The 23765-nt window shown below is 40.7% G+C and overlaps 2 protein-coding genes across 2 annotated transcripts in view; one reads left to right on the forward strand and one right to left on the reverse strand.

The window, feature by feature from the left end:
* pdcd11 (programmed cell death 11) overlaps window positions 1-9546 on the forward strand; it is a gene marked incomplete at its 5' end in the record, with an annotated part of 15217 nt that extends 5671 nt beyond the window's left edge. Inside the window, 17 exon segments of the mRNA XM_014010217.1 lie at window positions 831-1330; window positions 1434-1496; window positions 1600-1696; window positions 1776-1865; window positions 3926-4022; window positions 4131-4308; window positions 4396-4452; window positions 4524-4643; window positions 4727-4849; window positions 5959-6112; window positions 6255-6374; window positions 6473-6616; window positions 6720-6970; window positions 7066-7234; window positions 7337-7490; window positions 8930-9095; window positions 9172-9546. Of these exon segments, the coding sequence (XP_013865671.1) occupies window positions 831-1330; window positions 1434-1496; window positions 1600-1696; window positions 1776-1865; window positions 3926-4022; window positions 4131-4308; window positions 4396-4452; window positions 4524-4643; window positions 4727-4849; window positions 5959-6112; window positions 6255-6374; window positions 6473-6616; window positions 6720-6970; window positions 7066-7234; window positions 7337-7490; window positions 8930-9095; window positions 9172-9343 (2655 nt within the window).
* Window positions 9547-9586: 40 nt separating this feature from the next.
* Window positions 9587-23620, reverse strand: zgc:175214 (RING finger protein 122). Its single transcript, XM_014010226.1, has 7 exons — window positions 22969-23620; window positions 22427-22815; window positions 20074-20227; window positions 17036-17078; window positions 16714-16755; window positions 14746-14828; window positions 9587-10421 (listed from the first exon to the last, which is right to left on the reverse strand). The coding sequence occupies exons 2-7, from the start codon at window positions 22449-22451 to the stop codon at window positions 10301-10303; spliced, it is 468 nt and encodes a 155-aa protein (XP_013865680.1). The 5' UTR covers window positions 22452-22815; window positions 22969-23620; the 3' UTR covers window positions 9587-10300.
* Between the last annotated feature and the right edge of the window lie 145 nt (window positions 23621-23765).

Here is a 23765-nt window from a genome sequence, read left to right on the forward strand (position 1 = left end):
ACACTTAACAGCGTATACTATATTGCTCTGTTTTTGTTGGGGAACTGGGTCTTTGGGGTGAACTAATCTTTGTTGCAACGTGTTTTGGGGTTTGAAAGCCACTGGAACGTCTTTAACGTGTTTAGAGAATAAATGTCTCAGTTTCTCTGAAACTCCCGCCACATATGGAATGACGACTGGTTTGGGTCTGGGTTTAGGGTCTTCATTTTCAGCTGGTTGTTGGCTGGAATCCTGTTTGGGTTTCTTGTCTGCTTTCAGAAAAGCCCAGTTAGGATAACCGCACTACTCCGCTCTGCATCTGAAACTGTGCCTGGAATCGACCTATTTCACATATGGGGGCAATACTAAAGGCAAAAACATGGGTGTGCTATGGGCTCCCCAGTTTTCCCTATTGTTGCAAACCTGTACATGGAGGAGGTGGAAAAGAGAGCTCTGATGTCCTTTACAGGGATCCTTTAAGTCACTGAATCGTTTCAAATCGAATCGTTTTAAATGAACCATGATCGTCCTCGAATCATATYGGCAGCCGTGAATCGTGATAAGAATCAAATCGTTGTTAAAACGAATCATTACACCCCTACTGATTTGAGATCAGAGTGGTCCTGATGTCAATTAGATCACTCTTAACGCACCTCACACGGCAGGAATATCTCCTAAGATTATCTTCAGAGCCTCCATGATAATCAGCTCGTCTTTAAAATCATCAAAAAGCTAAATCAGGCCAAAAATCTGCTTACTTATCTTACCTTGTGAACCAGTAATAAACATAACTATAACCAGACTGTTTGGTTGTTTCCACTATTGTGATAACATTTTTGCTTTTTCCATAGTTGACAGAAGACTGTAAATACATTGCTGAGGTGCAGTTCATAGACGGAGACTTTGCTGTCATCTCACTGTGTGGCACAGCTCAGCTGACTGTCATCCAAACCAGCAGCCACATGAACGACATCGAGTTCGAGTCCGACAAACTGACAGTGGGGAAGACTTTACAGGTTGAAGTCATAGATCCCACCTGTGAGGAGCTGCAAGGCCTCCCCCTGGTGTCCTGGGCGGGCAGCGCAGCACCAAAGCAAAGCCACACGCCTTCAGAAAACCAGGCKGGGTCTCAGGGTCACCGCTTCGGTGAAATCCTGCAGGGCAAAGTGCGCTCCGTGAAGCCGACGTCCATTAAGATCACGCTGGAGGACGGAAGCAAAGGCAGCGTGCACGTGTCCGAGGTGATGGAGCCCGCCGACGTGCACGTGGGCTCCTTCCCCACCTCCTCTGTGAAACCAGGCAGCGTGGTCACCTGCAGGGTGATCGGAGGGCGAGAAACCTCCAGTAATGGGTAAAACAGCTCTTCTCTATTGGCTTAAATTGAAATTTACATTTAAAAAAATGGTAAAGTGAATCTATGTGATGTTAAATAAATTTAAACTTTCTGTTTTCAGATTTCTGCCTTTCTCTCATCCTAATTTCACCTACACAGTTTCTGAGCTCACACTGAGACCCAGGTAGCTTCACAGCTCTACATTAAAAAAGGATTTTCATCATAACCTATTATAATAAATTTGTAGTTTTATATCATTACTAATGAGTTTCTGCTTTGATCTGCAGCAAATTAGACAGCAGCGTAGATCTAAATCCAGTTTCAGCACATAAAGGAATGAGAAGCTATGAAGTTGGCGAAGAAATTACTTGCTTTGCATCAAAGGTAAGCTTGTTTTTATAGAGAAAAGAGAAAAGTGAAGAAGAAAACCACCACCTTACATTTAGATATGTTTTGTTTCCAGTTTCGTTCTGACTTTAAGTGTCTAGAGGTCACCTGTGATCCGTCTGTCAACGGGACGGTCGAACTGCTGGCAATGATCAAGAATCCTACTGTAAGAGGAGCACATTTCTGTGTAAAGTGTCGCGTTAATGTTTCAAACTTTATTCATTCCATAAAACAAAATTATATGTACAATAAAAAAAGAAAATACAAATGAAATGAAAGGCGGCAGAGAGAAGAAAAAAATCTTATAATATCTGCCCCTTAAAGAGTTCTCAGGGGAAAATAAATCATTTTTAAATGTAAACATGCCCAATGCTTAAGACAAGTAGAGAAACGGCTTTTTCTTGAAAAAAAAACAAAGTAAAAGCTGAATGATTTCTGAAAATTACTTAAAAAAAGCCAAAAATTAGTTGTTAAAACTCAATGATGCAGAACACAAGCCAAAAGCTAAAAAAAAAAGTAAGCTAAAAGTATCAAAAGCCTTTCTTAAATAAGTAAAAGTCTAGCTAAAAGTAGCTAAAGGCTAGTGAGAAGCATAAATTAGAAAGGTAGCAAAAAAATAAATAAAAGTAAGAGAAGATATACTTTATTGTCCTCAAGGGAAATTTGTTGCAGTGAAATTACAGCGACTGCAAGACATACGAACACGTTAGACCAGAAACGTCACAGGACAGTTATCAACGAATAAAAATAAAGACAGCTGAATTAAAACATGGCATCTGAAACTAAAAACTGTGAATTAAGATAAAAAGTATTGCACATCCAGACACAGCACAACTTCATTGATGTTATTATATAAAACCAGCAATAAAACGATTAAAATGTATTAAAAGAGCAATATACTAAACAGTATATAAGAATAAACCAGGACTAAATCTTACCCCCACCTACAATAGTAATCACGGTTTATTAAGAAGAGAAATGGATGTTGGGAGAAAGGATCATTTAAAAAGGTTGTCTTTGCAGCGAATAGCTCTGTAGCATTTCCCCGAARGTAATAATTAATAATCTGCAAACAGAACATGAGACGGGTCCTGCAAGATCCTTTTTGCCTGTTTAATTACAGAGCCAGAGCCAAAGACAGACTGCAAAGGCTGAAAATTTAACCCAATTATTGTCATTGAGGTTTTCACTATGAACTGCACAATAAGTGAGCTGAACCAAGGCCTGTGCCATTTCTAATTATACTGCCAAGAGCAGCATCGTAGAAGATCTGCATCATTTTTGATTAGACACCAAACAGACTAAGTCTTCACAAAAAATGCAGTTATTAGGCTAGTTTGGAGCACAGATAATGAGCATGGCCATTCCAGCACAGAGTATTTCACTTAATAATACCCAGGTATTTAAGAGTGTCCTACAAAGGTCACATAATCATGTGTTCTCAATCCCCTTGGATCAACGATCATTTCTTTAGTTTTACTGGAATTTTTTTTTTATTTTTAAGTTAAAAACTTTATTCATTTCATAAAACAAAATTCTATGTACAATGAAAAAGAAAATACAAATAAAATGAAATGAAAGGTGGCAGAGAGAAGAAAAAAATCTTATATGTGCCCGTTTTTTCCTCAAATATAGATTCAAACTATAAGGATCTTCAGTTAACAAAACAAAACAAAACATTGAAACTTTCTAGAACAACAAAGTGGATGTCTTCATATTAAACAATTTCATATTTTTTAACAGTCCAGTTTTTATCATATTGATGTAACATTGTCTTCTAAATTATTCCACAGTCACACTCCTTGAATTGAGGTGCATCGTTCTTTCAAACATGTTCTGAATTTAGGTTTCATGAACATCTCTATTCCCTTTAGATTATAACATCTCTCTCTCTCTTTGTAAAATTTATCTGAACATTTAAAGGTAATGCATTTCGGTGTGCTTTATACATAACTAACAAAATATAATCAATCAAATCATAGAATTTCATTAATTTCAGTTTACAAAATAATATATTAGAGGGATAAAGATATTTTTTCGAGTGATGACTCTTATATATATATATTTCAACTTAAGATCGTTATTACCACACCAAGTTTTAAAGGTTGCACAAGACAAACTCAAGCCATTATGCAAAAAAAAAAAAGCTAGATTGCAAAAAAATATAAAGGGAAAAAAGTAATGCAGAATTCACATAATAGATAAAATACTTTATTTTTTCCTCAGGATGCTAAACACCCAGAGAAACTGTACAAGCTGGGTCAAGCAATTCGAGCTAAAGTGGTGGAAGTCAGACCTCAACGCCTCATTCTCTCACTCACAGGTAGAACCGTTGAGATTGTTTTCTTGTTATTTATGTAGCTGTTCGCTCCAAGTGAAGTAAATCATCACAGCTGTGACCTTTGATCTCTGCTGTCCTCTCCTGTCCCAGGGATCCAAAAACTAGAGAAAGGCGGCACTAGTTTAGGAATAGTGACAGATATTCAGCCGCACATCGGCATTCATGTCAAACTTCCCTTCGGCGGCGCGGGAACGCTTTGTGTCACGGACGTTTTTGACACCTACAAACCAAACCCACTGGCGGCATACAGCAAGGATCAGATCATCAGGTCAGCACATGTAGAGCTAATAAGAGATAAAAAATTTAAATAACGTTAAATGAGCTGCCTAGCACTTCTGTTCTTTTCTCCCCTCAGGTGTTACCTCTTAGATTGTAAAAATGGAAAGTGGGACTTGTCTGTGCGCCCATCAAGGTAAGAAAAGTTTTATTTTTATTGATTTAATTGAGTTTTAAAGAACATGATGTTACAACGTACTCCTTTAGGCTGTCTGCACAAGCCCAGCCAGGGAAGGACCCCGAAGTGTTGTCTACAGACCAACTAGAGATTGGCCAGCTCATCCGAGGCTACGTGAAGTCTGTGGGGGTGCAGGGGGTCTTCATCAGGTAACAGCAATCCAACCACGTGTGGACTGAAGACGGAACAACATGCAGCTGGACGTGTTTCTTACWCTCTGTTCTGTTTCCAGGCTGTCCAGAAGCATCACCGGACGGGTTCAGTTTCAAAAGGTCTCTAAATACTTCATCAAGAACCACAAGGATCTGTCTAAGCACCTGCCTGTCAACATGCTGCTCACCGCTAAAATCCTCAGGTAAAACACCACCTTTCAGAACTGTTTAGAATCAGAGAGTTGAATTCACCAAAACAGGGCTGTAGACTAAAATTTTTGCACTCGTGCGCCTAACTTTTTTTCTTAGGTGCACACAACACATTCAAATGTGTTGCATTTAACATCACAGTTTTACAGGTTCACTTTTTTTAAATCACTATTCATTAGGGCAATATTACCTCACAAATAATTTGTTAGGTGTCCCCCAGGGTTCTGTTTTGGGACCTATTCTGTTTCTATATTCTGCCCTCGGGCAGGTAATCCARCAATTCAGAAATGTGCAATTTCAGTTCTATGCTGATGATATTCAGCTCTATTGCTCATGTAAAGGAAGTGAGTTTCATAAATTAGTCCTTAACAAATTGATTCTACTGATGACTTTCTTTTGCAAACAGGCTTTTAGATATATTTGTTTTCTCTCTACCTGTTTACTTTTACTTTTTGTTTGAATATGATGCTTTTAATGTTATTTTATTTTTTTCTTGCTTTTATTGTAAAGAACTTTGTAATTTTATATCTATGAAAGGTGCTATATAAATGAACTTTACTTATTTACTTWAAAAAACTCTTGTTTTGCTACATGCTTCTGTATATTTTTGCTACATAGTGGGGACACATTTTGACCATTTTCCTGGTACACACAGCCTGGTGAGGTTAGGCTAGGCTWTAGAAATGACTGGTAAATGAATGGAAGTCRATGYGAAGGATAGAAGAGTGTAGCGCTGGGTTGATGCTGCTAGACTGATTTATTATGGGTCGTGGAAACTTTTGGTTTTGGAGGGGAAWCCGCTCCCCATCCTCCTCAAACAAAGTATTTTTTTCGTCACACTTTAAAAAAAATCCATTCGCATCTGTGACCAAATTAGTCTCACTCTAGAGCCCTGCAAGATGCTTCTCACAAATCTCAAGCTTCGTCCTTGTCTGAGTTTGCTCTGGTTACACGCTGGGCATGCAAGTTATTGTCAACAAAAAACATTTTTAAATGTTTATCAGTGATAAGAGAGGCACCAGTTTAATCCAGAGTGCTGTATCAGTGAGGAGGACAGTTTGACCTGGACTTCAGACATCATCACATCTAATCTTCTGCTCAGTGTTGACAGAGAGGACGAGTTAGTGGACCTGTCTCTGCTCCACGAGGACACCGGCAAGCCAGACATTCTTCCAGAGTCTCTCAACCTCCCGCTGCGTCTCGACAAAAATGAGACGAAAGCAAACAGAAAGCGTGTTCAGGCAGAGAGTGTGCAGGTAACAGATTCAAGCATGTTTTTTTTCTTTTTACATTGTATATTTTTTTATTGGTTTTCTTTTACAATGTTTTAATCTTTGACAGTAATAAATGATCGTTTCAAAGATGTCTGATGAATAATTTATACGTTTTATTTTGTAGGAGCAAGCAGAACCTCCGATCCCAAAGAAGAAGAAGAAGAAGAAGAAAGCTGACGGGAATGACAGCGGAGTGGAAGTGTACTTCAGAGAGGAAGAGGATGAAGATAATAAACCTGCAAAAGTAAGCTAGCTCTCAGGAGCTGTTTGTTTTTCTTTCCTTAATTGAATCTAAATTTATTCTGCACAGCTGGAATGATGAGTTTTCCTGTTTGTGTGCAGGTGACTGCCAGCTCAGCAGGTCCATCCAGGCTGCAGGTGTCTGCAGGTTTCTCCTGGGATGTGGGGCTGAGTTCTCTGAAGCCTGTGAAAGATGAACAAGAGGAGGAATCCAGCGACGGAGAGGAGCAAGATGAAAAGACTAAGGTGATTTGCATGTTAGGTTATTCAGTATTATCCCTTAAAATGTGTTTAAAGTATCCAGATCACTGTGGATGTGCCTCACCTCTCGTCTTCTGTCTGTCCCCAGCCCCAGAAGAAGTCTCACCATGAGCTGGAGCAGGAGAAGAAGTCTGCAGAAAAAGCCCTGGTGCAGCGGGAAACCGAGCTGATGGATCCAAACCTGCGGCCTCAGGACGCCGCCACCTTCGAGCGGCTGCTTCTAGCCTCTCCCAACAGCTCCCTGCTCTGGCTGCAGTACATGGCTCATCACCTGCAGGCCACGCAGATCGAGCAGGCCCGAGCTGTGGCCGAGCGGGCCCTCAAAACCATCTCTTTCAGGTGCGTCAAATCTCTAAATGCTCGTTGGTCGCCGCTTGAAATCCTCGCGCTCCGTTAGAACGTGCCGTTAAACCCCGATCTCTGTGTTGGTCCAGGGAGGAGCAGGAGAAACTGAACGTGTGGGTGGCCCTGCTGAACCTGGAGAACATGTACGGCACAGAGGAAAGTCTGAAGAAAGTCTTTGAGCGAGCCGTGCAGTTCTGCGAGCCGATGCCGGTGTACCAGCAGCTGGCAGACATCTACACCAACTCCAACAAAATCAAGGTTCACTGGCTAATACTTGAGCTTTTCTTTGACACACCATGAAATAAAAAAAAACATTTTTGTAGCTGCTAACGTCTACATTTGTCCTGGTTTTGTTTTCAGGAGGCAGAGGGGCTGTACAAGACGATGGTGAAGCGTTTCCGTCAGGACAAAGCAGTGTGGTTGAGTTACGGGACCTTCCTGCTCCAGCAGGGTCAGAGCGACGCTGCCAGCAGCCTCCTGCAGAGGGCGCTGAAGAACCTGCCCTCTAAAGAAAGTAAGATGGCCAGTTTAACTCCTCATACTAGGGGTTCTGGGGACCCCTTACAAGGGTGAACATTTTCCAGGGACCTCCTTATAAACCCCATGCTGTCATTTTATCCCCTAAATGCCATGGTAATGTTGTTTTGTTTGGTTTAATATATTTGTTTTACCAGTGCATTGTTCCCCGTCTGCATTTTTTAAAATAAAAAATAAACTAGAAGCACTCGGAGAGTGCAAACCTCTGCCAAGGCCAGTTTCCCCCATCCTGCAATAGTTAATGTGCAAAAGATGGAAACACATTTGCTGAATAAGTTCTCATAGTGAACATTTAAGCAGGCAGTATGCACGGGATTTCTTCCCGGTGGAGTCGCAAAAAAACACGCCAGAGATTGTCACCCAACGTTATTCATCCACAAACTTGTCCCAGATTAAGCTCCAAAGTTTTTTTCAGTCAGAGTCCACTGTGTAAAACTTCTGTAGTATCACATTTTATGAGTTTTTAGTGGTTTGACTATCTTTATAAGCTGCTTCCTGGTACAGTCGGTTCTGGAAGCCCTTTTTTATTCCTTTTTGAAGCGAGTTGTTGAAGCAAAATACAGCGTCTCAGCGCTTTCAGCACAAACAAACACTCCCACAAACTTCTGACCAATCACACAATAAAGTTCTTAGTTGGAGGGGGTACCTCACATGGTTTGGTCAACTGTTCCCGCTGTCCGGTACCAGCTTCAGCTGGACTGCAGCAGGACCCTCGGTGTCCTGTTTATCGCATTTCATTTTCTACGTCTCCAGACAGCATGTAAACATCACCAAAACTAGTTAATAACCGAATAATCTCAACTTTCCTGATAGTAGACATCCTGGGAGGTGCAGTCCCAGCGATGCAATTTGTACTTCCTGTTTCCTACAGGCATGCATCTGACGTAATAACACTTTGCCTAGCCAGGCTGATTCGCTCGAATTAAAAGAAAAATTCCTGTATCCGCATCGTGATCTGGAACACCACCAAAATTTAATGGTGTGTTCCTTTGGCCAATACCCACATGTGGTAAAAATTACATGACAATCCGTCCACAAGTTTTTGAGTAATTTGTCCACAGATAGACGCGACCGCAAACATGACCTCCTCCCTTGGCGGAGGTTATTAACAATTTATTGAAATTTTAGGACCCCCCAAGTTATGGCTTGTGGACCCCTGTGTGATCTGAAATCTTGACTTTTGACAAACGAAACAGTAAAATTGTCAAACATAGAACAAAGGTTAAAAGTGCTGTGCACCTGCATCACCTTGTTTCACTGTAACCATGAAATAATGTGACACGTGTGGGTCGTCACATAGAAACATGCTCATAAAGTTAACGTCTTCTGTTGCTCAACATATTTGTTTATGAATTTCTGTCTCTTGGCTGCTCATCGCCTCGTGGTTTTTAATTTCTGCGTTGTCATCGTTCTCAGGTGTGGACGTGATCGCTAAGTTTGCTCAGCTGGAGTTCCGTTACGGCGACGCAGAGCGAGGCCGCAACATGCTGGACAAAGTCCTGACCAGCTACCCGAAACGCACAGATCTGTGGTCCGTTTTCATCGACCTCATGGTCAAACACGGATCGCAGACGGAAGTCAGGTAAAGAAAAAGCTCTTCCCTCCTCTGCTGACGTTTTATCAGTTCGTTTGCTTCACCGTAGACCTCGTGTTTTCAGGGCTCTGTTCGATCGAGTGATCAACCTCAGCGTCTCCGTGAAGAAGATAAAGTTTTTCTTCAAGCGCTACCTGGAGTACGAGAAGAAACACGGCACCCCTCAGAGCGTCCAGGCGGTTAAAGAAAAGGCTCTGGAGTTTGTGGAAAATAAAGGCAAAGAGGCTGAAAGTTAAAGAGCTTCTGGACTCGATCTGCTCATAAAAGCTTGTCCATAAAATGACCAACAGCTCAGCTTGTATTTACATTGGGTTTTTTTTTTATAGATGTGGCGCAATAGATCTCTGTAAAATGTGTCCTTAATGTTAAAAAACAAGCTGTTTTATCATTTCATCAACTTGCATTTTAACTATTTTGTATATTAAATAACTATCCTGGACATTTTGGTTGATTTTTCAAAGAATGCGACACCACTACAATACATTACATGACACTTTATTTGAAATACAAAATAACATCATATAGGGAGACCTATACACACAAAACATACAAGCAAGACTAGTTTTCTATTAGTCTTTTTTTTTAAGGGAAAAGGGTCGTGGACACAATCTGTAACAACATTTTCTACTTAAATCGTCACGGTTGATTCTAGCTGGTTTTTGTTTTCAGCCAGATGCTGTGGCTAACCTCTGGCTGCCAGGGTGTTTCGTCTACGTTGGCAGTATTGAAGATGCGTGTGTGGCACTGGGTTATAGGGTTAATAACATGGTTTGTGCTGGCTGCGTTGGTAACACCCCTGAGTTATTAGAGGTATCCTCACTGATCCTGTAATGTCCTGCTCAATGCCTCTGGCAGTGCGGCTCTACTCATCCAGTGACGGTGGCGATGATGTCCAGCTCTAATGTGGCTCCCTTTCCTGGCCCTTTTTTTTTTTAGGTGAACAGTGCAACATGGAAGTAGAACTACACATCTGTATGAAAATCWTTCTACTCGTTTATCTCTCTGCCTGATCAGACCGAACACGTTGGCACTATCAAAATCCAATTCCCCACGGAGGCATATTGCTCGAAGGTCACTGCCACTTTGGGATGGTTATCAGTATTACCTTTCCAGATGACTGCTGTCAGTCATCTTTAGTGTGTTTTAATGTGTGTGTTTTTTTTCTGGAAGGGGGGAGTCTAGTTGGCGCTCTCTCACACCTCTTCTGGATCCATGGGCCCCTCGGCACCCTGGGGGGCGTCGGAGTGGAGACGCAGGATGGGTTTGTTACACATGGGGCACACGCTGCGGATCTCCAGCCACTTGAGCAGGCACCTGAAGGGACGAAACACGAGCAAAGTGTTTACTGGTGCTTTACTGACAGCTGGAATGTCGATTGAACTTGGTGTGAGAGTAGATGAGTCATTCACAACACTCTGAAGGCGACATATAGAGCATCTTTGCTTTAATTATTGAAGTGTAACTGGAACATTATAATGGATTTAAAATTTGGAGACAACCCAATTCAATGGAGGTGTTGGGGATTACCCTCAGCTACTTCCACTCCATGGTTTAGCTCCATGTCTAGAGTTGACTTAAATCAGGGGTGTCCAAACATTTAGTCACGTGGGTCAAAATCATAAAGTCAGAAGGGCTTAAGGGCCAAAAATATTATTCCTTTACCTGCTCAACAATAAACTAAGCATTGAATACTTTAMTTAAACAAATAAAGTAGTCAGATTTATTGCTGGAAATTGATGTGTAAATTAATCTAGATCCAGAACTTTACAAGTGTTTTGCAGGATTCCCTTATTGAAAGATATTTTGCAATTTTCTAGGTTTCAATTAGGGGGAAAAAATAACCCAATTTAGTCAATCTTGATCAATAAAATCAGGATTTTGATCACTCTTGTTGAAAATGCTTGCTGTATACAGACAAATTTATTCTCTAATTTAAAGCAGATTGGAGTGCAGCAAAATCAGCTTTTGAGTGGAAGTCACTAGATAAATGTGGAAAAAGGTAAGAGTCTAGTTATTTAAAGACAAACAATTTGTTTTGTTGCCAATATTTTTAATAGTAAGATTTTACTTTGTGATAAATTTGCCCTAATAATGAATAGAATGCCTCCATGTACATCAAACACCTGTGCCGGGGGGACAAATTTGTAAACAAATTACCGCAGTATAATTCTTGAACTGAAGTCAGGAGCCACATAAAATCAGTTCAGGGGCCACAAATGGCCCCCGGGCCACACTTTGGACATCTGACTTAAATTATCAATAAGTGATCAGCTGTGGTGGCCATCTTGAATCAGGTGTAAATATGWATCCAAGGATTACTTTGAAACTTTCTTTAGTAACTTTCCAGTAGTTGGTGAGAAATTTACCTGACAGGTATGACAGCATGACCACCCATCTTTAATGGCGCTCAGGGCCAGMCTCAGGCAAGATTTCAGGCGGTGCCCCTCGTGCGATTTTCTAAATCTCACTGCCCATTTACAAAAACATTCATGTACCAAATTAAATAGTTTTGTCTTTATTATTTTAAGTTGTCCAATTAACATAGTTAATATAATTTATTTGAAACAGAATACCAGACGTCTACCTCATACCTGCCAACATCTGCTGACAGCATATACACCTGGACCCCCCCTAGAACTGTTTCACTCCACAGCTGTGGAGTGAAGCAGTTCTAGGGGGGGTCCAGGTGTATGCTTCCAGGAAATTTTGTAAAAGATCTACTTAAAAATACGCATTTTCCAGCTGTTTGAAAAGCATTTTATTAAATTCTTTGGATTAATAAAACATAAAATCAGTATTTTATAAATTTTATCTGAGATCATAACCAAAACTTCTATTATCATTATTTTATTTTTTATTTACACGACCAGTTAGTCTTGACACCTCATGTAGGAACAAAGCAGAACATGTTACCTTCAAAAACCTGACYAATCAGTGATTATTACTACTATTTATTACTCCCATAAAACAAAATAAAAACAGTTTTGGTCCTTCATTTGTGGCGCCCACTTAGATGGAGTCCTTATTAGCCTATACTGCCATGCCCTGATGGCGCTCAGAGATATTTGGGATTTCTTAATGTTTTAAAGCTTTTAAATGATTGTAACGGGTCACAAGTCCACAGTGAACAGCTCAGGTGACTGCAGCACCTTATTTTTATGTAGTTATATAGTTTAACCACCTTCTGCTTTGAACAAGCTGTAAAATAATCAGCTTCCAGACGCTCCCCTTTGTTCAGACTTTGAATCAAACTGAGGGTCGAGACGCCAGAGTTGGTCGTCCAAGTCTTCAAATATTAAACTGAATTTTAAAAATGATTTGCTAAGATGTTTTTTTTATTTTTTTATTTTTTTTTAGCCACAGACACATTCTTGTCATTAATTTTTGTGTGCTATAATTAGTGGTTGGGTTTTAGGTCTGTTAGTTATTTTGTAGGTCATAGGCTCTGGGTTAATTTGTACTTGAGGTTAGTCACACCCATACTTTGGTAGGAAAAGAAGCAGTCTGCCATGAGTCTTTCCCTCCCCGCTGATGATTTAATATACTAAAGTATTATTATCTGTACCCTCTGAAGTTTAAGAATAGACTCGTGTTTATTGAATCCCAAGCCCTGCCCCTTCACTGTAACCTCTGCTACCCAACCCTGACATCTAAACCAATGACATCTAAACCAAACCTTAACCTCAGTTAGAATTCTGCTCAAACTCTGGACAAGCTCACAGAAACATACAGGTACACAATAATAAACTTAGGAACAAGGTTTCAAATGTATGAATTAAGCAGAATCTCTCAAAGTCAGACTAACACAGGTAACGTGGCTTGGGGCTTCAGTTGGACTTTAACCGACTGAGACGCCCTGTGAAGGGTCCACAGATCCCTGCTGAGTTAAAACCAAGATAACAGCTGCTCCTGTTAATCACAGAGCTAAATGCTAATCAAAGAGCCTGCATGTTTATTCTGTCTTCTGCATCACTGAACACATTGCACCATTCTTTACCTAACTGAAAGAGATAACACTGTCCCGTTCCTGGYTGTTGCAAAACTGAAAGTGGTGCTCAATTTTTTTTTTCCTCATTCATGGATTTTTGTAAATAACGAGCATCATTTGTCAGTATAGCAGCAATATATGTTATAATTTTGACTTCCTTATTCCATTTCCTTTGTTATTGCTCACATTTTGGAAGCAGTTGATATTCTCTTTACAACGCAGCTGCTCAGACTTCTGTCTTTAATTCAATTCAATTCAAAAATACTTTATTGATCCCAGAGGGAAATTAGGTAATTAGGTCTCATCTTTGTCTTATCTCTCCTCGACCTTTTGACATTTTCAATCAAGTGTTCAGAGGGAGAGAGAGGTGTTTTGKAAGAGACATACTATTTAACTAGTTAAAGGCACTCAAAGATAAGTCGTCTTTTTGACAAATCAACCAGAGCGTGGCTTCTGAGAGGAAAGAAGCATTTAATACAAAAGGTGCAACAATGTAAGTGAACTTTCTAAAGAATGTGTGCAGAACTAATAAATAGCTACTTAAAATATCTCCAATTGTTTTCATTTTTCTTATCTAAAAAATAACACTTGTAGCTGGTTTTCATTCAAATTACAGCCACGGCTAATCGACCTTAGAAAACACAAAGCTGGTTAGAGATCAGATACTGAGCTGTAAGTAGGGATGTTGACAGTTCGTCAACAGCTGCTGCCATTTTCTTCCCAAACTGCTGTGACCAGACTGTACAAGGYTKCTCGGTGCGTTTGCTTGTAATTTCCTCCTGCTTCGTTATTTCTACGAGTTTCAACAAAGCACGCTGACGACAGGTAGTTAGCTACAGCCTCGTCTTCGAGCTTTTAATTTTTGTTGATGCGTTTTGAAAAGAGGATCAAAGTAAATCACCCGAGTTTTTCTAGTGASCCCTTAAAGAGATAAGCTGCCATGAAGAACATTATTTTATCTGCCCTTGTTTCAAATTTGATAATGATTTGAAATGTCRATGWWTTTTTCAATCCGGAAYAGCGCTTGTTGCAAAATGTGTTGACGCTCGTCTTCGTCACCTGACACATTTAACACGCTGTCATTGATTGAGGAGCTTTGTTTACAAAACAGATGTCCACATGGTTTTTAAATTGTTTTCATTTCCTTACTTTAAGACATTATTTTAAACACTTTCTGCTACATTTGCATTGGCTATTATTAAGTTTTATTAGTTTTTAGGATACAAGATGCTTCCTACAAAAACCAGAAAGTGAATCATTTCCTAAAATTTCATAATAATATCTTAAACACTAAGTAAGTTATGAGCAAAATTAGAAAACAGCAAGGTGAAATGGTCACAAAGGCCCCATAGGTTCTGCTGTGAACTGCAGCAAGAAAACGAGCTGATTTCACCTAAACAAACATCAATAACTTCCCTCATACTTCAAATAATCACGATTTTGGTGTTATTTTGTATGGTTTGAAATGTTCTTTTGGAATCCGTTGTCAGATTTAATATTGGTGTAGGATTAAAGATTTATCCACATCCCTGACGTAGTAGTAGCTGAGACTCGTCCCCAACACGTACTTTCAGCAGTACCAKTTTAAAATGTTGTCATGCAACACAACAAGCAGTATGCCAGAACTTTTCCATGTTTAGCAGCACTTACTTCTTGTGAAATGCATGTGAGCACGGACACACTCCCAGCTCATCCCGGGTCCTGAACTCTTCCAGACACACTGCGCAGGTTTGCTGCATGAACACAGAACAAAAAACAAACATTAGTTTATTCATCTTCACCCCGACGTTAGAAGGTTCAAGCATTTGTACTCTCTATCTATCTATCTATCTATCTATCTATCTATCTATCTATCTATCTATCTATCTATCTATCTATCTATCTATCTATCTATCTATGTATCNTATCTATCTATCTATCTATCTATCTATCTATCTATCTATCTATCTATCTATCTATCTATCTATCTATCTATACTTTTGTAGTCATTCAACAACAAAAATCGAATCAGTTCTGTGTTTATTAAATGTACATATATGAATGAAAATGCGTGGAATCCACCACTAAAAACCCTAAAATGACTGTAACGYGGTSAGTTTTACAGATGTTGAGCTAAAATTTGCTGTGGTAGTAGTTGGGAGTCRTTCGCCACATGTACTCTGAGCTCTACACCTTGTGTCACATCTTTGGGGAAACTCTCAGAATGTAATTTAAAACTCATGAACAGTTGGAGTCAACTCAATTCAAGATGGCCACTGCAGCTAATCGGATTGCGCAAACACAGAAATGATTATTAGTTTTACAGGTTATGGACTAAAACTTGGGTTGATAGGGTTAGGGTTGGGGGTTAGGGGTTAGTCATTCATAACAAAACTTAACGTTTCATTGTATCGCATGAAAGTGCTCATAATATTCAGAACTTTTAAGATTCGACTAGACGAGGTGAAAAATACACTTACATTATTTATATAAAAACAAAAGAAATGCTTTTGTTGCAAGTCAAACTCACATTAACTAGAGCACATGTGTCAAATACAAGGCCCGAGGGCCAAATGTGGCCTGCGGATGACTCCTGTGTGGCACGCCAGGGGGGGCACCCCCCAGTTATTTTTTTGTTTATTTGTTTTTTTACTTACAGTAACATGAAATTTGTTTCTTATATCAATGGTAAACTTTAAGTTTATGGTTGAATGCAACAAAATAAATTTTATAAAAATAAATGAAATAAAAATACATTTAATAAATTCCTGTCCCTGAACTGTTGGCTTTAAGTAACTGAGCAGTTTAGTTGGATAGCACAGTACTAATGTCTGAAAATAAGCTGCTTTAAAAAGTCACCATCAAACATAAACTAAATCTGCCATAATGCAGCTACTCACTAGAAACTCATCAGTGAAGAGTAAAACTTTATTAGTTTTACTTTTAATAATATTTCTGTATTTATTTCAGATTTAGTCAGTCATACACTTAGTTCTTTTCAGTGTTTAAAAGAGGACGTGTTAAAACACTGTTTAGTCAAAGTTAAACATGAAACGTCAAAGTTCATTACAAGTGGCCCTTCGAGGGCCACCATAACGCTCATGTGGCCCTCAGTGAAAATGAGTTTGACACCCCTGAACTAGAGGCTATAATTGTACTACTGTACTGAGGGGGCAGTCGAATATRTAGAGCTAGGCTGATGAGGTGCTGGCATCACCTGGACTGATTACAGACTGGGAACAGGTGAGCGGGCCGGGCTGACTCAGAAAACCATTAGGGAGCTGACGGAGAGGTGGCACAGCTGAAACCACATCAGGATCTGAACTAATGTCAGAGATAAACTGATCAACACAAGAAAGACAGAACATAATAGCCACGAAAGGAATTACTGTAATAATTGGTGAAGTCCTGCATACATCCAAGTCTAGATTATTATTTTTTTTTCAATTTGCACATCATCTCCACCCTGGCATATGCAGCACTAATGACATCCTGATTGAGTTAACCAAGGGAACAAATTCTCCTGCCTCGTTGTGCATCATCTGAGCTAATGTGGAAACACTGAGTCATGTTCAAGAAGTTAAAACTGCTGCTGTCTGACAAGATTTTGCAAAAAAACAAAACAAAACAGGGACTTACTCCAAGAAGGCTCAGTTTCTTGCTCGCTCCTTTCAGCACCACCTGAATGGGGGGGTGACATGTAGATAAAAGGTGTTGGTTATTGTGAGATAATTCCTGTCAGACTCCAGAGCAGAAAAGCTTGGGATGAGTTCAGTACGACGACGCATCGCATCAAGCCGCAGCTGGATTTGTAGATAACACGTAGATGGATTCAAGGTCATCTATAAAGAGTGGTGTTAAGTTTCCCCAGCTGATGCTATAGAGCTGCCAGTATTTAGAACATCCCTCAGAGGCTTGTGTTACATATTGACCTGGTGAGACAGTCACTGCAGCGACTCACCTCGTTGTAGCTGAACTGCTCCCTCGTTCCTTGTTGTTTCAACCTGACGGGGGGGACACAGAGAGAAATGCTGCAGTCTGCACCAAACACACACACACACAGCTGTATGAGAACGAGCACAGGTCGCTGAGTCTCAGTTTGGCAGGTTCCTGCAGAACATGAGTGGGTGTTCCTCGACCTTTAGTCACAGTTGGCCGCTGATCATTTCTCACTCATACTTTCATGTTTAGTCAAGTGACTTATTGGGTTTAAAGGTACTTGTGTGATGGATGAAATCAAACTTAAACATGGTGAAAGAGTTTACCCCAGTGGGTTTTCAGATATATTGATATGAAAAGCAGGTACGCACTCTATATAAACAAAGCACTCTGCTGAATCTGCTGAAAATCACATGAAAGCTTGAGTCATATGTTGTTGTTTTGATTACTCCCTTCTTCAGCAACTAAATTTACTGAAGATGCAAACTGATCAAAGCTTTTGTTTTGTTATTATTGCAGCCATCACAACTTTTCCTGTACAAGTTTGGACGTTAAAGCTGATCAGGAACCTCCAACTTTCCGAGTCAGAATTCTGATTTCATTTTTCCAACTTCTGAGTACAAATAAAACATAATGTAAGCCATATGTGTCAAATTCTGGCTCGCCAAAGGAGTCCTGTTCCAACCTCCAAATTTTATTTATTAATTTTACTTCATTTAATATGAAAATAGCTTTCACATCAATGGTAAAACTTTAAATTTATGGTCCAATGCAACAAAACAAATAAACTTAAAAAGTGAAAGATTAAGCAACTGTGGCCCTTTGAGCAATTTAGTTGAATATCTCTGTAATAATGTTTCAAAATAAGATGCTTTAAAGCCAGCATTGACCATAAACTACAYCTCCCAYAATGCATGTAGATTATGCATGGGAATTCCCTGAAGGAAAGTGGGAGAGTTCAGAATTCAAGAAGACAACTATTTACCACATCTCAACAGTGAGTAAAACTCTCTTATTTTTCTCTTGAATATTTCTGTAGTATTTATTACACATTTAGTCAGTCGTACACGAAGTCTACATGCCAAGTTTTACGGATTAGCTGTAGATTATGGACAGATTTTCCCTCATTTTGCAGGTATACAGACGTAAAGAGCAATGTCACGATTTTTTTTTCAAGTTAAACAATTTTTTTTAACTCAGTTCCAAATTTATTTAACATGTCAGAACCTGTAGGACATTAAAAAAAACAATAAATAACATCAAATAACCATCAACCCACTCTATAAGTTCTCCCGTCCTCATTTCCTCCTGCTTTGCACTGCAGGTTGTTGTCATCTCTGCAGCTGACAGAGCCTGCACCCTGCCCGCTCACACGCGTGCGATTAATAYGGATAGTTTGCAAAAATTATGGATTTTTGAGGCTTGTTATATAGGTAAACATCCGAAGGGGTTGACATGTATGCGTAGTACTTATCAGTGTTTATAAAAGGACATGTTAAAATGCTGTTTCTATGCAGGAAATACCAAGCAGAGCTCAGTTATTGTTAGCAGTGCTCAGACGTAGCTATAAGAGGAAGAATGGGACATTTTGTGTTTAGCTGAGATTAAACATGAAACTTYAAAGTTAAAGACACCTCTGACCTACATCCTATCTTGGCCCAGTTTTAACTAGCTAATGGCTAATCTGAACTGAGTTAAAGTGAGTTGTCATCATCCTAAAACATCTCCAATCTCTAAAGCCTGGCCTCTCTCAAACTATTTTAGCTGATCAAACTGAGCTCTAAAACAGATATGTTATCTGTGCAAAACCTGTCCACAGAACTACACTTCAAAAGATCTGAACTATCACTTTAAAATGTGTAATTTCAGGGTTTTAGTACCTGGTTAGGATCTATGGGAGGAAGTTTTTGTATACATATGTTTTTCTTTCAGATGCTCCCTTTTTTAGGAGTCATCACAGCAAGACAACTGCTGAAAGATTTGGTGTTTGCTTCTTGAGCTCGAACCTACAGCCTCGGGATTAAAGCACGGACCGCCAAGCTACCACAGCTGTATAAACATCCAGATTTTACATTGGATGGAGGCTAATTGWAAGTATGAGGATTAGGGAGGTAAGTAACTGCATCTGAGCTCAAGAAAAAGCAAATGTCCATATTTAGTGATGACTGAAGCTGCTCGCTTTGAGCTTCCACCAGAGTTAGTGGTTGGATAAATCTGTCTCAGGAAGCCAAGATAACGTCAGAAGGTTAGGAAGAGGTTGGGTCTAATTATATTAGAATCGGCTTACGAGGATACATCATCAATWATGGACCTCGTATTTCAAACATTACATAAATACAACCTCATCAGGACTTGACCTTCCAGAGGCTGATCGAATCTCAAGAGTGTTTCTTTCTGCCAAGCAGTTCACAACTCAAGAAGTGTCCCCAACACATTAGCTCCTAAACCACTGAACCTCTAAAACAAGATAACATCCGTGATGTTTAATAACTTCTGCGCAATGATGACAAAAATCACAGCATTAATCTGTAATTAAAGCACGCTTTTAAACATTTGCAGCGTTAGCATTCGCACAGACATCAAGCCAGAATTAAATGTTGTTTTGTCTTTTCTTAAAGGAAACTTGCTTTTTGTTCACTGACTTGTTTTTGTGTCAGACTGGGAGGTTTTAGTGGGTTTCACAGCCGACAGCTGCCTGCTGCAGCTGAAAGCAACACCAATGAGAGCGGCGCGAGCGAACAAAGGCAGCAAAGACGYGGCTGCAAATCAAAACAATGAGGCGAAAGGTGCGAATACAGCACAGAGGAAGCCAAACCAACTGGTGACAATTATTAGTCTACCTGCAATCTTTTCACATAAAATCAAGCCATTTAATGTGTTGTGATAAAAAAGAATAAGCTCCCTGTTTGGCAGCTGTGGCCTCCTCTAAAGACCGAGTGCTGCTCTCATCATCAAGTCTAAATCCATGTTACTTTGCACCGACACGTTCTGTTGCAACACTTAGTCAAAGTGCCGAAACATTCAAAGGATTAACCATGTTCACATTCCTGCTCCACCTACCTGAAAAGGTAGCAGCAGAAGATGAGGCTGAGCATGAAGACGAAGAGGCCGATGCCCAGCACAATGACATACACATTGAGTGGGAGGTGGTAGATGTCAGACGTCATGCTGCAGTAGTGTTCAGAGCGTTGAAAACCCAAACCACAAAGACATCCTGTCGGGGAGAATGTGCAGAAACAAGCATTATACCTTATAGGGGGAAAGCTTTGACACACTCACGTGAACTCGTGAGTGTGCTGGGTTTGTTGTTGTTGTTTTTGCAGCAACAAACCCAGCACTGTAAAATTTCCCATATTAGAAAACTGATATTTAGCCTTAATAGGTAGCTGTGCTGCTTATGAGCCTAAATTAATGAGATAATTTGGTCATTTTTTGTGATGTTCCATCAAACAGAACCACAGAGTATGGAGGGAAGTGGCAAAAGTCTTCTAAGCTAGGCTAATGCTTTATATTGTTTTTCAGGCTTTCAGGCTTCAGCCCGCCAGGAGTTGAGTAAAGTTTTTGACGTACAGATTAGGGCGAACTGATACGTTCAGCAGCCGCAGCCCCGTCAGCATCTAAGGTCTAGTGTCGCCCTTAGAATTTTGCCCTTTTCTCCAAACTCCATGCCTGATAAGGTGCAAACCACTGATAACTATTTGACAGATCATCACTTCAAAACGACCAGACTATTCTCGAAGTCGGCGTGATGTCATTCAGTCACGTGATTTCAACCTCCATTTTTTTATGGGGGAAAACTGCAGCTGAAGGGAGCAGSAAACAGTAATCTCATGGAAAAAACACAGCTGTCCATCGTYAGTCTCATCTTTCTCTTAGACCGAGAAAAATATAACCCCCCAGACCTCCTTTTTCACCGAGGCTCAAAGTTATCTGACAAGCAGAAAAAAATTTACAGGACGAAGAAAATAAAAAGAGGCGAAATTTGAATGGAGATTGGCGGCAATGAAGAGCCGGTGAGAGCAGGACTTTATTAATTAGATCTGTGACTTTTAACATGTTTGGATTTTATATTCAGTGTGTAGTTTTGAGTGTTTACTCTTCATTTTAGCCTGTTTTAGTGTGTTTTGAATCAAAACAATGAGGCAATTCTTTTTAAACAAGGAGGAGCACAGAGGTCTGCAGAGGCAGAACGACAACACGTGTCTTTTTTCTCCCCACCCCTTACTCTTGCAGTTAGAAAAAAATATATATATTTTATCTCTGGGTGTTTTTTTTTTAAGTGAGAAGTGCAGTCCTATAGCAACTTTTCACCATTTTTCCTATTTTCCACATAGAGGAACTCATCCTATTTTCCCCCAAACCAATATGTCAGCCTCCATTTACAACACGGTTCACGTGACAAAGTACCCGGCTGTTCGACTTTGAGAATCCCAGAACCAAAGGTTGTTCTTAAACACTTGAATCTGGCTAACATACAGGCGATGAGCAATTTGTTCAGTTTAAACAGCATTGTTTATAGTGTTATAAAAGGGGCTGTTATTGAATACGCAGTAAACAGGAAGTGTTTGTTTAGTGACACCTAAAGCAAATGCTGTATGATTTTTACAGTGCGTTTTTTTTTTTGTGAGGTTTGTTCTGTGATGACATAAACGTAATAACTGCAGGTGAGTCCAGGGAGCTGCAGCAGGCGCTGAGGTGGCAACTGAGGCCCTCCCAGGACTCTGCGTTAATTGCCTGTGAACAAGACAAACATGAAGGACGGACATCACTTCTATCACGCCACCATCTGTTCCACGGACTCTGCAGAGGTGACTTGCAGTGTGTGTGTGTGTGTGTGTGTGTGTGTGTGTGTGTGTGTGTGTGTGTGTGTGTGTGTGTGTGTGTGTGTAAGCTGTGTGGTCTCTGGCTACCATAATGGAAGTGCATGAGTTTGTTGCTAGGGGGAGGGGTGGGGTGAACTAAACAGACTGAACTCTGGGAGGGAAAGGAGCATTTGGTAAAACAAGAGAAGAGGAAGTCCCACTTCCACAGAGGTCACATGTGTTCCTATTAATTTGCCATAAGGATGCTCTTTGCAGCCTCSAGCGTCCATGTGTCTCCTTGTAGTGAGTGAATATAGTGAGTGAATAGACAGCCTGGAGACAGGAGGGGGCAAAGGTTGGRTCATTTGCTGGTGGGGTGGAGTATTTACAAAGGTGTAGGGGAAGTAGCACTGGAAAACACACATCAGGTTTCTGTATGCAAGCACACAAAACAAATATTACAACTCTTGCCGTTGTCCAAACTGTTACACAAACTCCATTTTGATCACGCTTAAAAACAAACCGTCCACTTTTAATTTGTGCAAATCTAACTAGCCAGGTTCATGCGAGCGACCTCCACCTCTCGTGTATTTGCAACAAAATGCACTCACCGTTACACCATTGGAATGGTTGCATGAAATGTGACTCCTGAAGGCAGCAGCAGTGAATTCAGACCCTGTCAGGAAAGAGGCTGGAGACAAGCCAGCCCTGCTGGGGCTGAATCTGGTCCTGGTGTAGCCTGGATTCAGCTGTCCTGAGCTGGATCGCTCCTTCCCTCAGTTTGTGTCAGAGCTCCAGCAGCAAAACAGTCATCTAAGGTTTTCAGATTCCAGGAATCCTCAGGAGGTGTGGGCCTTTTTTTTCTTCTTTTTAGTTGGCTCAGCAGTTTGTGTTGCCCAGCATTCCCAAATCTGGATTAGCCACTCTGTGTGTTAAAGATGTGTGGAGGTGTGAGGTTTGTTTCTGGGTTCTGGTCCTGGAATGGAGATCTCATGTGCTTCTAAAATGATGTCGAGACGAGAAGAAACAAAGAAATGTTGTTGAGAAGGAGTGCGAGTTGTTTTGCAGAGGCCTCATCCAGCGAGTGAGGACTTGTTTTGGTGAAAATCTGCAGCTCGCGCGTTCATAAACAAGACAGACAGGAAATACTCACATTTCCATCAGAGAAGAAAGTGGGGGCCTCCTTCACTTCACTTTGCAATGTCCTCCTCTCGATCCAATGACATCCGGCGTCTACAGTGACAATCCTCACCCCAAATGAAGGCAATAATCCAACATTAATCTGTGCTTTTGTCTTCCTGCTGAAGCTGCTTTTTTAACAAGGGATTTTCACAAATCTCACCCCCCTCTTGTCTCCTCTGGTGCCTCCTCCTCCTCCTCCTCCTCCTCCACTCCTCTGATCTTGCAGTAGATATTCCTCCTCGGTGATGAAGATGATCTTCCCTCAAAGCCCAAACAAAGTGAGAGCAGCTCCATGCAGTCAACAACAGTCCTCAGGCTGTTTGTGTGTCAGGCAGAAGATGTGTGTGTGTGTGTGTGTGTGTAGAGGGAAGGAGGGGGATCCTACTCTCCCTCTAACCATCTGCTGCTTGGACTGGAGAAGAAGAAGAAAAGAAGAATCAGAGACAAAGGAAAGGCAGTGTGTGTTCAGGCTCCTGCACCTCCAGCTGGCTGGGTCATGGCAGAGCTTTTCCCTTCATAATGGAAGCTCAGACTGCAGCTCTCCTTCCTCTCCTCTGACTTGGGTTTGTAAACAGAATCTCTGCTCATGTGACCAGCCGTTTTGCCTCGCAACTCTCCTCTGCCTCGGCCCTCCCTCTCCTCCTCCGTCCTCCAATCTGCAGGCAGAGGGGAGGCAGAATGAGGCAGGCCCTGACGAATGGGGCGCCTGCAAAGCTGGTGTTTGTGCATTAGAGGGAGGGAGAGTGTGTGTGTGTGTGTGTGTGTGTG

This window comes from Austrofundulus limnaeus, unplaced genomic scaffold (genome assembly GCF_001266775.1).
Source record: "Austrofundulus limnaeus strain Quisiro unplaced genomic scaffold, Austrofundulus_limnaeus-1.0 Scaffold66, whole genome shotgun sequence".
NCBI lineage: Eukaryota > Metazoa > Chordata > Actinopteri > Cyprinodontiformes > Rivulidae > Austrofundulus > Austrofundulus limnaeus.